A 14,234-nucleotide genomic window follows, 5' to 3' on the forward strand; every position below is an offset into this window, starting at 1 on the left:
TGTGACTTACGGCTCGCCTTTCCGAATTCACCACGGGACGTACATACTTTGTGCGCCCGCTGATATTTCGCAATCATGGGTATGAGCATATGGCGTCTTTCGGCGCAGGGCCTGCGCAACTGGTTGTGTCGGGACGTTCACTTGCTGACATGTTCCAGCTCCCAAAAAGAACCAAAAAATGTCCCTCGGGACCTTCTTGCAGGATGAGAGTGCGTTTCACCCGAGGCTGAATGCAGCCGACCAAGTCGCTAACTGTCGGTAGACTATGGCTCCTGGGCGGATGAGATGGAGGACATGCCCCTTCCTAGTGAGTACTCTGCAAACGTGATAAAAACCTTCAAGGGGCAACGGACGCTGACTTTGTGCAACAACAGCCTCCGACACAAGACCAAGCTATGGGTCAGAACGAAGGGCGTTTAGCACAACTACTGGCATGGGTAATGGCTATCAAGGTTCGTCGCCATCTGTCGGATTCCAAAATAGGACAGACTGACTGTAGACTGCAATCACCAACAGAACGACGAGACACATACCCTGCAAGAGAACAACTCCCTCTGCCCACGCAACCTCCTTTCACTGCACATCTTGCAAACCTATCATTCGATGCCACACAAGGAGACATAAACGATTTCTTTCGAGATTGCCAGGTTACAAACGTCCGCATTGTGGAAGACAAACAAGATCGCAAGCCCAAGGGATTTGGTTATGTTGAATTTGCAACTCTGGATGGTCTGAAGGCTGCATTGGCTCTCAGTGGCAGCAACTTGGCAGGTCGCCAGGTCCGTGTTAGCGTCGCTGAACCACGTGAGTTACCACCGGGTCCTTTCTATGGCTTGAACTGACTGTCTGGTTAGCAAAGGAAAGACATGAAACCCGCGATTTCGGCGACTGGTCAAGAAAAGGACCCCTCCCAGAACTGCCGAATCAACGCCGAGTTTCTGACAGGCCAGGTGGTTATGGAGGGCGCAGCTATGATAACATGTCCGACGCCGGAAGTGAGAGGGGCCACGGCAACGAACGTGGTCCACGGCGCGGATATGGAGAAGGAGATGGAAAGGTTAGGGACTTCTCGAATTGGGAAAGAAAAGGTCCGTTGTCACCAGTTACTCCTGGACCCACGACTCTGCGGGAGGGAGGGAGGCAAGGAAGTAAGGAGGGCTACAACTTCCGCAAGAATTCGCCGTCCTGGGGCGAGGCGAGATCACAGGACGGGTCTCGACCTCCACGACGCGAATACGCCGAACGCCCCCCTCCTGAGCGACAGCCGACAGCACCGGAACTCGATAATCAATGGCGCGCTCGAATGAGGCCCGATGCTGCCAAAGCGCCAACACCCGAGGCCAGCGAGCCTTCCTCTCCTGCAGCGCCGCCAGCTCCGGCGACCAGGCCGAAATTGAATTTGCAGAAGAGAACCGTTTCCGAAACGGACCCCGCTGCATCCCCAGCTGCAATTTCGGACACCAAATCGAGCCCATTTGGAGCAGCCCGTCCGGTCGACACGGCTTCGAAAGAGAAGGAGGTTGAAGAAAAGCGCCAACTCGCTATCCGTCAGAAAAGGGAGGCAGAAGAAAAGGCAAAGGCCGAAAGGGCCGAGGAAAAGAGACTGGCAAAGGAGAAAGCCGAATCGGACAAGGACCGAGCTAAGGAAACACCCAGCAAGGAGAGCAAAGAGAGCAAGGAGCCCAAGGAGCCCAAGGAGACAAAGGAGCTCGGAACCACGAAAGAGAACGGCGAGGACGACACTCAAGCTACTCCCAAGTTTGATATTCTTCGCCGTGCCGACACAGGCATGAATGATATGGTCGCAGATGAGGAAAATGATGAGGGTGAAGAACAGCCTCAACCAACCGACGACAAAGCTGTGAAACCCAAACAAATTGTGCAGACCCCTACGTCTACGAAGGCTAACGGTTCGTGGAGGAATGGACCAGCCGCCCAGCCTCCTGCAGCCAGCACGGCAACAGAACTGGAAGAAGACGGCTGGAGCACAGTGTCCAAGCCACAAAAGCAGCGCAATAATCGAAGATATGGTCCGTCAAGAGGCGCGGCGTCCTGATGTCGCCTCAAAAGTTGCCACTGCAGGCCGTGCGATCTCTGACGCTGCACATGCTGTACCAGAAGCTGGTATTGCGGCCTTTTGTACATCTACTCGTCTCTCACCATATCTGGCCGACATGCGGCTTCGAAGTACAGTCGGTGTGGGAAGGCAGATCTCAGCACTTTTGGCTATTCTCCAGTGTTCCCACTTGTTCCCAAAAATGCAAGGAATCGGGAGTCTGCTTGCTTTGTCCAGCATGGGGAGTTAGGGCAGGGGGAATGTGCGGAATTGTAGCCAGAGAAAGTCTGTGATAGGGATGGGATCGAGGCACCGGAAAAACTCATTTGAAGAGACAGTCTCTCGACTCGCACTTACATGTTCATTCAAGGCTGGCCAAATACAACAGACCACATCGCCTTCTAGATGGATCATAGAACAAGTATTGACCTTTTAAGACGTGTGTCCGTCCTTTATCCGAAATCGCCCCCCTCCCTGTTCAGTAAACATGTCTCGTAACGCGTAGCCCAATGAGCCAATGTCACTGGCGAGAGACTTTAAGTGCAGACTATTTCACCTGCTACTGATCTGAACGACTAGCTATAACAGCAGTGCTAGCACAGCTATGTATCCAGTGGCATCTGGATCACGTGCTTTGACCGTGATTGGCGGTGCCATCCAAGCCAATCAACATGCGAGACATTCCGTGCCAAGGCCACAGCCAAAATTTGAGGCAGCTGGACTCGAACCAGGGAGGGAAAAAAAGAGTCACGAATGTGACAACACTCCCATCTGGTGGCCAGAACCCCCAGGAGCCCTTCAACGCATCATGAGATGGGGTACAGACGATGGCGAAGGGCTTGGACGACTTGATCGAGTTTCTACTCGAAGAAATTGCCGTCAGTGGAAGTCGAGGTCAGTTTATTTCGCGACACATTTTCCCCTCCAGACTTGCATGATCCGAGGTTCCCAGTGGCGATGGCTCCAGCTTCACATCCTCACCACTGGCTCCCGCCCCACACCCATGCATCACGAATGCTAACGTCGAAGTCTACGCATAGGTGTCACCATTAGTGAAGTCGCACAGTTCATTTCTTCATTTTACGACGACCCAGAAGATGCCTCAGGACCCAATGTGCCCGTCGGGGACATTGACCCTGACTCAAGAGTCACAGTTGACCGGCCTTTACTTTCCAAGGTCTGGTCATGGCTAGGTCAGCATCCCGATGTCTCTATTGGTGACAATAAACAGTACAAAAAGACATCGTTGGCCGAGATCGAGGTCCAATTCCCGAACTACCTCGACCTTGGCTTTGGCCACAGGCAAACACCTACTGAGGACAACACCACATCTGACAGGTCGAACGAACCGAGTGCAACGCCGAAGAAACGACCAAGTCCTGGAAAAGCCCGTGCTGTTCAGGGACCACGTATCTCTCTTAATGAGGCGCGAATCTATCACGCTATATGTGGCCACCCCCCGGATATCAGCAAGGTTGTGCCGCTTGAGTTCGAACTCTTGTCTCATATTGCTGCAGCGAGGTCAACTGGGATTCTTCAGGGAGACCTTGTGCGAGCTTCTGGGCAGGACAAACGCTCTGTGCCAAAACGCACGGATTCGTTGCAAAAGAAGGGCTACATAACCAAAGAAATCGTCTTTCGCCACGGTACTCGGACCAGCCGGCTCACCTTGAAAAAGTTCGCCCATAATAATACAGCCGACGCCGAGCCATTCCATAAACTTCATAGCCTCCCACAACATGGATCGACTTTGCGAGATGTTGTCCGCCGGATCTTTGATGTGTTGGAAGACCACAATCTTATATCTCAGACCGAACTGGCGGAAGAGCTGAGCCTGGAGGCTTCGGGAGAGTCAGCCATACTGTCCAAGATTATTCGTCGGCTCGAGAAGCTGAAGTGCATCAAGAGAGTTCGAACTGCGGTTGGACCTTCTGCAACATCTGACGACCTTCGACATTTCGTTCAACTTCTGCATCGCCCTGACACTGCAGATCTAGAGAGTTTCGACACGGAGAGGCTGGCTTTGAATCAAACAATTGAGGAATTGGCATCTATTTCCGACGCAGAAGATCGAAACAATGGAAGTGCTGCGGTTCATCCGACCGAGGAGGAAAATGAAGAGACTTCAGAAGCCGTGTATAAACCTGCCAGATGGAACCCCGATCGCTCAATGCCTAATATTCTAGTTGATGCCGTCCGGCTTGCGGGTTCGGATGGTCTGACCAACTTGGTATGCCCTTCTACCTCTTTATGTGTGTTGCAGATCTAACAATGACAAGAATGCACGTAAGATGACTACTGGAGATTTTGTGCGTCGTCAATTAGAGTCTCTGTTGCACCGAATATCTTGCGAGTCACTTATCATGCAACCACAGCATTTGCGACACCTGGCCATTGTCCGGACCACTGTAAGACACGAAGGGGTCGTCCAGTATGTTCACTACTCATGGGATGCTTTTCGAGAGAAGGTGGCAGCCGGCCATCTCGACGTTTCTGAAGTTCCAGGGGCTCGTCAAATCATGAAGGGGCTCGCAGAGAAGGAGACTGCTTATGAAGATGGCGAGACCTCCCTATCTCATGCTAATACGGACGAATTCGGATTTCCATTGCAAGCCCCGTTAGCCTTGCAGCTGCGGCATGGCGAGGTTACCTTTTTCGACCTGATAACAGCAGCTGCGCCCGGAGATGTCACAAAACGCAATGGAGAGCCTGTAATTGTCAAGCAAGGGACGAAGGTGACTATGATGTTACGCAATGAGGTGCCTGTATCGTCCAGCACGACGAATAGGTCTGCTCGTTTGTCTCACCCTTCGCGCCAGCCGACGCGACAACCGAAACGCCGCAGGGACTCCGATGAGGAAGAGAAAATAGTGATCGGTCGACCTCGCAAATACATGCGGGGCACAGAAAAGTTCTGGCGGATGCAATTCAAGCAAGCCAGACTGGAGGCCGGGGCGAATCCTGACGATCTCAAAAAGGGAACGGCCCAAGATCCCTCAGCTATTGCTCTGTACGCCCGTCGTCCGGCAAATTTCGATGAGAATTTGGTCCAGGCCTTGGAGGCTGGGTTGCCAATTCCCATGCTTCCAGAAGACATCAACGAGGATTGGATCCGTTCCACAAGGGCCATTCTTGAACGTTCTCTCGAGGGGATCTATATATCTCCCAAAGGGCTTCGCTCTGACAACAGCCAGCGGTTAGCCCAAATAATGATCGTGAAAACTCCACGTTTAACATCAGTCGACTTCAACGACAGGACTGTTGTCTATCCATTCCGCTTCATCTCCTCCAGCGCATCACACAGCTTCATATACAGAAGGTACTACCCCGATCTCCCAACTATGCATACATCAGTACCACGTACGCCAAGGAAATCGAAGCGCCAGGGTCGAATCGCAGCCGGTAAGGACCAAGAAAATAAGAGACAAGGACCCAAGTTGGGCGTTTTCTACGAAGACCCGGGCCTGCGGACAGCACTACCTCCTCGACTTCTTAACTCACCTGATGTTCAACTTCCAGTGAATGTGGTCACGGACACTACTGATGAAGACAATGGACCTCCTTTTGAAAGCACTAGGGCGACCAAAGCCTCATCTGATGCAAATGAGACCGTGTTCTCAGATCACGCAAGAATTGGAAATGGTCAAGCTAGGAGAGAGTCGCAACGAAGCACCCAAGAAAAAGACGCCAAAACCCCAATTGCTCCGGGTCCGAACGTTGACATGACCGGGAACCCCAGTACCAGATCTACCAGAAATCGGAAGTTAACCCAAAAAGCAAAGGAGTCCTTGCAGCCAGACCACAACCGGGACCTTCATGTCCTTCCCGATGTCCCAGAGGTTTCATCCGGAGTTCTTATTACGGATTTTGACCTTCGCAATCAGACGTCCGCTGATCGAAAATCCGAAGTATTCCGCGCAAAGGAACCGTCGTATTCTACTTGCCACTCGCCTATGAAGGAGCACTCCACAGATGCGTCATACTCAAACGTCGTCAAGACTCGAATTGCTCAGTATACACAATCCCCTGCTTCCAGTGACAAAGAAATGGTTGCTTCTGTCAGTCCTAATGCTGACGAGACGGAACCAATGGTGATTCCATCGGTTGAAAGAGAACAGCCTGAGAGTTCACCACCAGAAACATTTTTTGAGGGAATCCCCGACATTGCGGCATCTAGAAGCCCTCCCATGAGTGACCAGCTGCAACAGGACAATCACGCAACAGAGGTGCGGGACAACGTCTCACAGAAAAGTTCCTTTCCACCAGAAACCGTTGTCAAAATGCGAGTCTCAAGGGCAAACAGCGCAAGAACTGTGTCTGTTGAAGTGGGAGATTCCGGAGAGGAATCACGGCCAAAGAAGCGACATGCTCAGGGAACCAAACGCTATTTCGAGGGCGCCAATGCTCTTTTCCGCAGGATCATTCTTCAACTGATTCAGGAAACATCAGGAGTCGTGCCAAACGATCCTTCAACTTTCAAACGTGTCTCACTGCCTCGCTGGCAAGAGGCGGGAGGAGAAGGTCGACCCCTACTTAAAACCATCAAAGCAGTAATGAAGTCCTTGACCGAGTCTCGGAGGCTGAAGCAGGTTACGTTCACGTTTCGAGGAAAAGCTGGAATCATGGTTCAGCGTTCGGTTGTTTTCTTACCGCAAATTGACCCTTTGTCTCAGGCCGTCGAGGATATGAAGCAGAACATTATCAATGCCGAACCCACTGATTACATCCCCCCTGAGTGGAGGGATGAAAGCTACCGTATTCCTCTTGTCAACAAAAGGGCCCCGAGCAGAAGCCCTGAGGTCGAAGAGCAACCAATGAGGAGACGGCGTGCATCGTTGGCTGGGTCGGAAGGGACGAACGCCTCCACTACCAGTAGGGATAAGAGAAGCCGCACAAAGCCAGTCGCATCACCGCTGCCAGAAACGCCAGCGAGCAGCTTTGTCACGCTCAGAATTCCGTCGTTAGGGTCGCTTCCTGTCGTCCATCTCCATAGGTGGAGAGAGGAGTGTCCCGTGAGTGCATTGCGCTCCGACACTTCCGACGCGAATCCTTGGAAATCCAGTGCTTTTCGACGCGTTCGGCGGCAGCGAAGGTTCGAAGAGCAAGGTTCTCGGACAGCTGGAAGGTCAATAATATGGCGAAATTTTCCTTCTTCCTTGGAAGATATTCTGCAGCAACCAAATCTTAAGCTGGACTACGATGCCTTCCAAGCTCACGATGCTGACTGGCAGCGCTTCGCCTGCGAAGTTGAGGGAGTTCGTGCCTGGGAAGAACAGGAGCCTGACGCGGCTCTGTCGAAGCGGTCTAGGTTCGCGTTCATCAATCATTCGGTCCCAGCCGCCCTATACATGGGGTCGGTCCTTCCCCTGGCGGTCGAGTTTAGCAGTATGGTACAGTTCGATGGGGATGGGAATGAGGTCGAGGTTATCTATCCGCCTGTTGAATCATGGGCAGCATTTGTGAGCGCCCTCCAAGCATCTCCCAATGCTGCTTCTCAAATTGCTGCGGTAAACGAGGCAGATCTACAATTGATGCCACCACCCTCCCCAGGACTTGGACCTCGACAACCAAACAGACCACTGAAGCGCAGGATGTCCGAAGATGACAATGGCTTCAGCACTCTGCCTTCGCCTAAACGCCGCAGAAGGATGGTACGGGCTGCGGACTTGGCACCCTCGAGGCATAGGGAAATCTCAGCCTTTAACAGTACAAGCCGAAGACTCCCTAGAAACGCCAAGTGGCTGCAGACTATGCCAGAGGAGGTGATCTACCGAATTGCCGTTGCTGTCATTGTGGTTCGGACGCTAGCAGGGGGCATGTCAAGTTTTATCAACTGGCAGATTGTCATGACGCTATTCCCCGATCAAAAGGAAGAAGTTATCAAAGCCCGCTGGAATACACTATCGACCAGATATGGTGCTGATATACAAATCCTCACATCGGATCTGCAGTCGAAGTACTTGCAAGCTCTACAAGTGGGCGAGGTAGCGTCGATCGCCTTTGATAACCTCGAAGCCACGGACTGGCGCGCCATCGTTGAGTGGGCCTTGAAGAACCTCGACCATTTCCACTTGAAACGGATCGCATACCTTCCAGCCAAGCGAGATGAGTTGCTGAATACCTATACCCTGGAATTCACCCAACTCAAATCTTTCCACGATATCTCTTGGAATAACGGCACAGCGAGTGCCAAAGAAGAAGTCGCAAGGTCGACAATTTTCGGCACATTTGCCAATTCTACAATACAACACGCCGTTCTTCGCTATCATCACGGGTTCGAACTCGAGATGGCTAATCCAGCCCTTCGGATAGCCAAGTCATGGGCCCTCGCGACCATTTTCACCCCGCAATCGGTTTTCAATCCGGATTTAGCGCAGAAGAAGCTCTCCACCCTTGCCCCAAATCCGGGAGAATGCGATGCGCTCCTTACACGTGCGTTAAAGTTGCTCCAGGATGAGAAGGTCATTCAACGTAAACTCAATGATCACTCATCGGAGCAAGCATTGCGTGTGCGCACTTGGGAAGCTCACCGGAAGTTCTTTGAGCGATTTGAGGAGCGCGGCATGCTCACCCCGAACGTGCTGCGTTGTGCTGTTACATACAAATCGAAAGTTCTGGACCGCGAGTTTGCGAGGCGAAACACTGTCAAGATTGAGAAAGAAGAGCTGGTCCTAGACGGTGAGATGATGGCAGTTTTAAATTTGATGGCATCGGGACGAGTCAGACTCCGACCGGGTGCGGACGTGCCAAAGACTCGCTATGGCTTGGACCATGAACGCATAGGGTACCGGACCAAAAATTTGGACAAGAAGTTGTTGGGCTTCAGCGTCGAGCTCACACCGACAAAGGATTACTTTTTTGGAGATCCCTGGTCAGGCGCTTTAGGAGTACGCCAGCTCCCCATTCCGCGTGGGCAGGCAGATGAGCCGATGGGTTTCATCCCAATGTGGGTTGACATTCATGGAAATGTGCAAATGACACTATGGCGCATCTTTCTTGTCGGCGTGATCGGGCTCGTCTCACAAACGCCGGGTGTATCTGCTTCGCAGATTTCGAGGTCTTTTGGATTTGTGCTTGATGAAGTCGAAGTGGAACTCATTTTGCAGTGGTGTGTACAGTCTGGATTTGCAAAGGTTGATAACAGGTCGAAGGGATACGAGACGTTGGAGTGGTGGTGGCTTTGTGTTCACGAAGCTGAGGAATAACGGGAGATGTGGGTGGATGAATCTCTGGATGTGTTCACAGCGATGGCGTTGGCTTCCAAAGCATTAGGACAACAGGACTGGCATCTGAGGGCTACGGAATGGGATGGGACAGGGGACAAGCAGCAAGCATGATATGAGGCGTGTTGATCCAGGATTTTTCGCCGATGAGGAATAGTGAGTGACTTTGTGATACTGCGTACACAACAACCTCGTGTTGCTGGAGATGTGCATGTCCAGAGGCTCTATTGTACATCAGCACTGCTGAGGAGAAGTCTTCAGGCCCTTGAGATGATCCAATGACTTTTGAATTCAATTCCACATGCTACGACCCATCTCGCCCTGTAGAGAAGCACTGCGCGCCTCGCGTCGATTACATACGATTTCTCCGCATCCCGCAAACTGCGCTTCTCCGACGCACCTAGCAGGAGAATTATCCATGACCAACTGACAAACAACCCACAACGCTGGAGGCTTGAGGCTGAGGCTTCAATCTGCAACGAGTGCGCCGCATCGACCTTACGACTCGTTCTGGGTTGTCTCATACCACAACCCATTCCACCTCGTTGCCCGGCCGTGGGAGATGAATCGCGAATGTACGGCCCCTCTATGAGATCAGGACTTATCGAACAAGATTCACAATGTCTTACATTGTACCAATCCACCCTCCGAGTGGTGTACGCCACGCCATCAAGTTGAATTTCTTAGATCCTACCACTGATACGCTCATTGTCTCGTAAGTACACTTGCAAAACCCGTCGCCGACGGCCTAGGCTGAGTGCATAATCCAGGAAAGCGAATCGACTCGAAATATTCGAGCAAGGACCAGAAGGCTTAAGCCTGCTGCACACGAAGGTCATACCCGGCTACATCACCATCCTTGAGAAGCTCCGCCCAGAGTCTTCCAAGACCGATCACCTTTTCGTCGGCACCGATTGCTACCAGTACTTCACCTGTTCATGGAATGCGCAGACAAAACAGCTACGAACAGAGCAGAGCTATGTGGATTTGGCGGACAAGGCTCTTCACAGCTCGCAAGAGGCGGACAGAGGCCATGTAGATCCAACGCGGCGATACATGACGTTGGAGCTATACGATGGAGTAATATCAGTGTTGCCTTTCATTCAACCTTCCAACAAACGGGTCAAAAGGGAAACCACTTCCACCACTCAGGTGGGAGCCCTTGGGGAGCCGGTGCAGGTCAGAATCGAAGAGTTGTTGACGAGATCGTCTGCTTTCTTGGACATGGATCCCGACTCAAAAGACAATCCGAGGCTGGCGATCTTGTGGGAAGACAATTTGGAGTTCCCGCAATTGGTGCTAAGAGAGCTCAAGTACCGCCCTGGGGGAGAGCAGGCATCTGCAGATTTGGAGAAAGTGGCCGAACTCAAGGGTAACCAGCTCGACAAAGGCGTGAGCCACCTCATTCCCGTCCCCGTTCCTTATGGAGGCTTTCTGATTCTGGGCGACCACGCCATTCGCTACGTCGACCGCGACCTCACCAATGTCATAACTCAGAAGATTCCAGAGGGTGGCCCAGCGATATGGACCACTTGGGCGAAAGTCGACGATCGACGGTGGCTGCTTGCAGATGACTATGGCAAATTGTTCTTTTTGATGATCGAAACTAGCTTCTCCGAGGTGATCTCATGGAGACTCGATCCTGTCGGAGTTACCTCGAGGGCCTCTTCCTTGATCTATCTCGATGAGGGCAACGTCTTTGTCGGTTCACATTCAGGCGATTCACAAGTTGTGCATATCGAAGAGGAAGGGGTTCGTGTCATACAGACCCTTCCCAACATTGCGCCTATCCTCGACTTCACCATTATGGATCTAGGTCGAGGTTCCGAAGGTAATGCAGCTCTTGAATTCTCTTCTGGTCAGGCCAGGATAGTGGCAGCCTCTGGGGCTTGGCAGGATGGTAGCATTCGGAGCGTCAGAAGTGGTGTTGGACTGGAAGAGATTGGCTCTATTGGCGAGCTCTCTCACATTATCGACCTATGGGGCTTGAGCTCAACAGGTCTGGATGACACCCAAGACACTTTGCTTGTGTCTTTCGTCAACGAGACTCGAATATTCAAATTTGATGCCGAAGCCTCGGTTGAAGAAGTTGATGATTTTAATCATCTCGAGTTCTCTCAGCCAACGCTGCTCGCAACAAATCTTCCAGACCGAAAGCTCGTCCAAGTCTATGAGACTGGTTTTCGAATTACAGATCTTGAGTCGAGTATGCTGACAATGGAATGGAAATCGCCCGATGCGGCGGCCAAGATAACGGCTGCGAGTGCCTCTTCAGCCCATCTGCTCCTTGTGGAAGGTGGTCACACTCTTCACGTCTTCCACGTTACGAACAGCGCGGCCAAACCCGCCGTCTCGAAGACCTTCCCGCCCAATTCGCAGATATCAGGTGTGACCATTCCAGACACACAGAGTAGCATCTGTATCGTGTCATTCTGGCAAACAGCCTCTGTTGCCATTCTCGACCTACACTCCCTGGATACCCTCTATTCACAGGTGGTTGGCAGTCCTGGGACAGATATCCCACGATCAGTCCTGGTTGCTAACGTCGTGCCTGACAGCCCCCCGACTTTGTTCGTTGCAATGGCCGACGGCACAGTTCTGTCATATTCTGTTGACCCCTTGAAGAGTGCTCTGTCGGGTATGACGAGGATCTTATTGGGGACAGAGCCCGTGTTCTTCAAACAACTACCCAAGGATCGACGGTCAGGATTGTTTAATATCTTCGCTTCTTGCGAACAGCCCTCCTTGATCTATTCCTCTGAAGGCCGCATTATATACTCAGCTGTAAATACTGATAGTGCCTCTCGTGTGTGCAGCTTCAATTCCGAAGCATATCCTGAGGCCATTGCTATAGCGACTCCAAGCGAGCTGAAGCTGGCCTTGATCGGTACGGAGAGGACGACTCAAGTGCAAACCCTCCCCATTCATGAAACAGTCAGATGTCTCACCTACGAACCCAAGGCTAAGATATTCGCGATGGGCTGCGTCACTCGAGACATCGAAGATGGCGAGGAAGTGACGATGAGCTCCGTCAAGATTGCAGATGAGGTGAGCTTCAGGGAGTTGGACGCAATAGAACTGGGAAACAACGAGTTGGTAGAGTGTGTTGTTTCGACTGGCTCGTTCGAGACGGAGACCGAATCCCGTACCTACGGAGAGATGTTTGTGGTAGGGACAAGCTTTATCGAGGAAAAAGAGTCTGTGGAGTGGCCGAGAGGCCGAATTCTTGTTTACGAGGTCAACAAAGAGAACAAGTTGATGGAAGTTACACAACTCCAGGTCAAGGCTGCGTGTAAAAGTCTAGCCATGTGTGACGGCAAGCTTGTGGCGGGCTTGATGAAGACGGTGAGTTCTTAGTCTTTCGTGGCCGGCTGGCTCTGCAGCTAACTGGCGTCACCAGATCGTTCTTTACGGTTTCGTGCCTTCATCAACAAGAGGAGACCCCTCCCTCAGACTGGAAAAGCTGGCCACCTACCGCACATCGACAAACCCACTGTCTCTTGCCGTCAAGCCCGCCTCTCTCGACGAACCCGCCTCAATTGCTGTCGCCGATCTAATGAAATCGCTATCCATCCTTCAAGTCATCTATGATTCTTCTTCGTCCACGGGCTACTCGCTACCAGAAATATCCCGCCATTTTGCTACAGTCTGGTCCTCAGCCACTGCGATCATAATGGAAAACGAGTGGGTTCTTGCCGACATGGAAGGCAACTTAATCATGCTTCGCCAAACCAGAGATGTCAATAAGCCTAGTGGTTTCGACTACCGGCTAGAAGTTACGGGGGAGTTCCGACTGAATGAGGTCGTCAACCAAATTGTCCCCTTAGCACGCACTCCAGCATCACCAGGAAAAAACAGGAACAGCCACGGAAAGAATCCGGAGTTGGTCGAGGACCTTTCAAACCCCGATGGTCGGCGTTATGACAGCGCTGAGCAGTCGGTCGCCCCCGAGGCTTCCCGGAAGGGACCGGTCGTTACGCCGCGGGCATTCGTGGCGACCGTCGAGGGTGCGATATATATGCTTGCAACCATCAATCCGGGTTTCGTGAACGTGCTTCTGACCTTGCAGTCCGCGTTGGCGAGTCGAGTGCAGACCCCAGGCTATATGCCTTGGAGTAAATTCCGGGCATTCAAGACTAATATTTTGGAGAAAGATGAGCCGTTCAGAGTGGTGGACGGAGAGATGTTAGAACAGGCGTTACTAAGCATGAGTGATGAAGAGCTGGAAGAAGTTATAAGGGAAGGCGGCTTGATGGAGGGGCAATTGGGAGTGACAATACAAGAGGTCAGGGCGTGGGGGGAACAGCTGAGGCGGTTGCGTTAGCTTCAAAAGGCAAAGCTCGAGAGACGGGTCGAGTCAGGATACGAGGAGAGGTATACAAATTCTGGGACACGGAGCTCATGATTCTTACCACCAGTCCGGAGTCCGGATACCAATTGGGAAGACTTGGAAAAAGCAAGAAACAGGAAGACAGTCGCTGTCTCTGGATCTTGACACATGATGGGGTTTGCGGCATTGATTCTTGGGAAGACGTTTTGCTAAGCCCTAAATTCAATCGCCTCAAAATCCGATCTCCGCCCCGCCCCGCTCCGCTGTTACGCTCTTGGCACTTTTGCAAGCTCCCATCCTCTCGCTCTCTCTCCTTATACAGCCAGCCAGCCAGCCGGGTGGAACAGAGCAATGCAAGACAAGGGTAGCTGGCATTAGCTGGCCAGTCCAGGAGGGCCCACAGCAGCTGAGAACAATGAGGACGTGTTCCTGGAATGGGTCAAAAGCAGGTCAGCAAGCCGCGCGGGTGAAACCGACCGCTAGCACTCTTCCGCTCCAGAAGTCTGCTCCACTACGTTCCCCTTCCCTTCCCTTCCCTTCCCTTCCCTTCGCTTCACTTCGCTTCACTTCGCTTCACTTCATTTGAAATGACATGGAATAAGGAAGGGAGGGTCTGGTCTTCTCA

General features: G+C 52.1%; 3 protein-coding genes across 3 annotated transcripts; all 3 read left to right on the forward strand.

Annotated features, from left to right (window-relative positions):
* Positions 1–178: 178 nt before the first annotated feature.
* Positions 179–2,056, forward strand: AYL99_00922 (hypothetical protein; the record flags this gene model as incomplete). The annotated part of the gene is made up of 5 exons (XM_018832438.1): positions 179–209; positions 263–307; positions 375–452; positions 517–804; positions 855–2,056. 5 exons carry the CDS (start codon positions 179–181, stop codon positions 2,054–2,056), a joined length of 1,644 nt encoding a protein of 547 aa, XP_018698317.1.
* An 827-nt stretch (positions 2,057–2,883) lies between these two features.
* AYL99_00923 (hypothetical protein) lies at positions 2,884–9,261 on the forward strand (the record flags this gene model as incomplete). The annotated part of the gene is made up of 3 exons (XM_018832439.1): positions 2,884–2,950; positions 3,097–4,286; positions 4,336–9,261. 3 exons carry the CDS (start codon positions 2,884–2,886, stop codon positions 9,259–9,261), a joined length of 6,183 nt encoding a protein of 2,060 aa, XP_018698318.1.
* Positions 9,262–9,899: 638 nt separating this feature from the next.
* Positions 9,900–13,603, forward strand: AYL99_00924 (hypothetical protein; the record flags this gene model as incomplete). Its single annotated transcript, XM_018832440.1, has 3 exons — positions 9,900–9,994; positions 10,050–12,624; positions 12,680–13,603. 3 exons carry the CDS (start codon positions 9,900–9,902, stop codon positions 13,601–13,603), a joined length of 3,594 nt encoding a protein of 1,197 aa, XP_018698319.1.
* Positions 13,604–14,234: the final 631 nt, after the last annotated feature.

The sequence above is a fragment of the Fonsecaea erecta genome (assembly GCF_001651985.1).
Source record: "Fonsecaea erecta strain CBS 125763 chromosome Unknown Scaff1, whole genome shotgun sequence".
NCBI lineage: Eukaryota > Fungi > Ascomycota > Eurotiomycetes > Chaetothyriales > Herpotrichiellaceae > Fonsecaea > Fonsecaea erecta.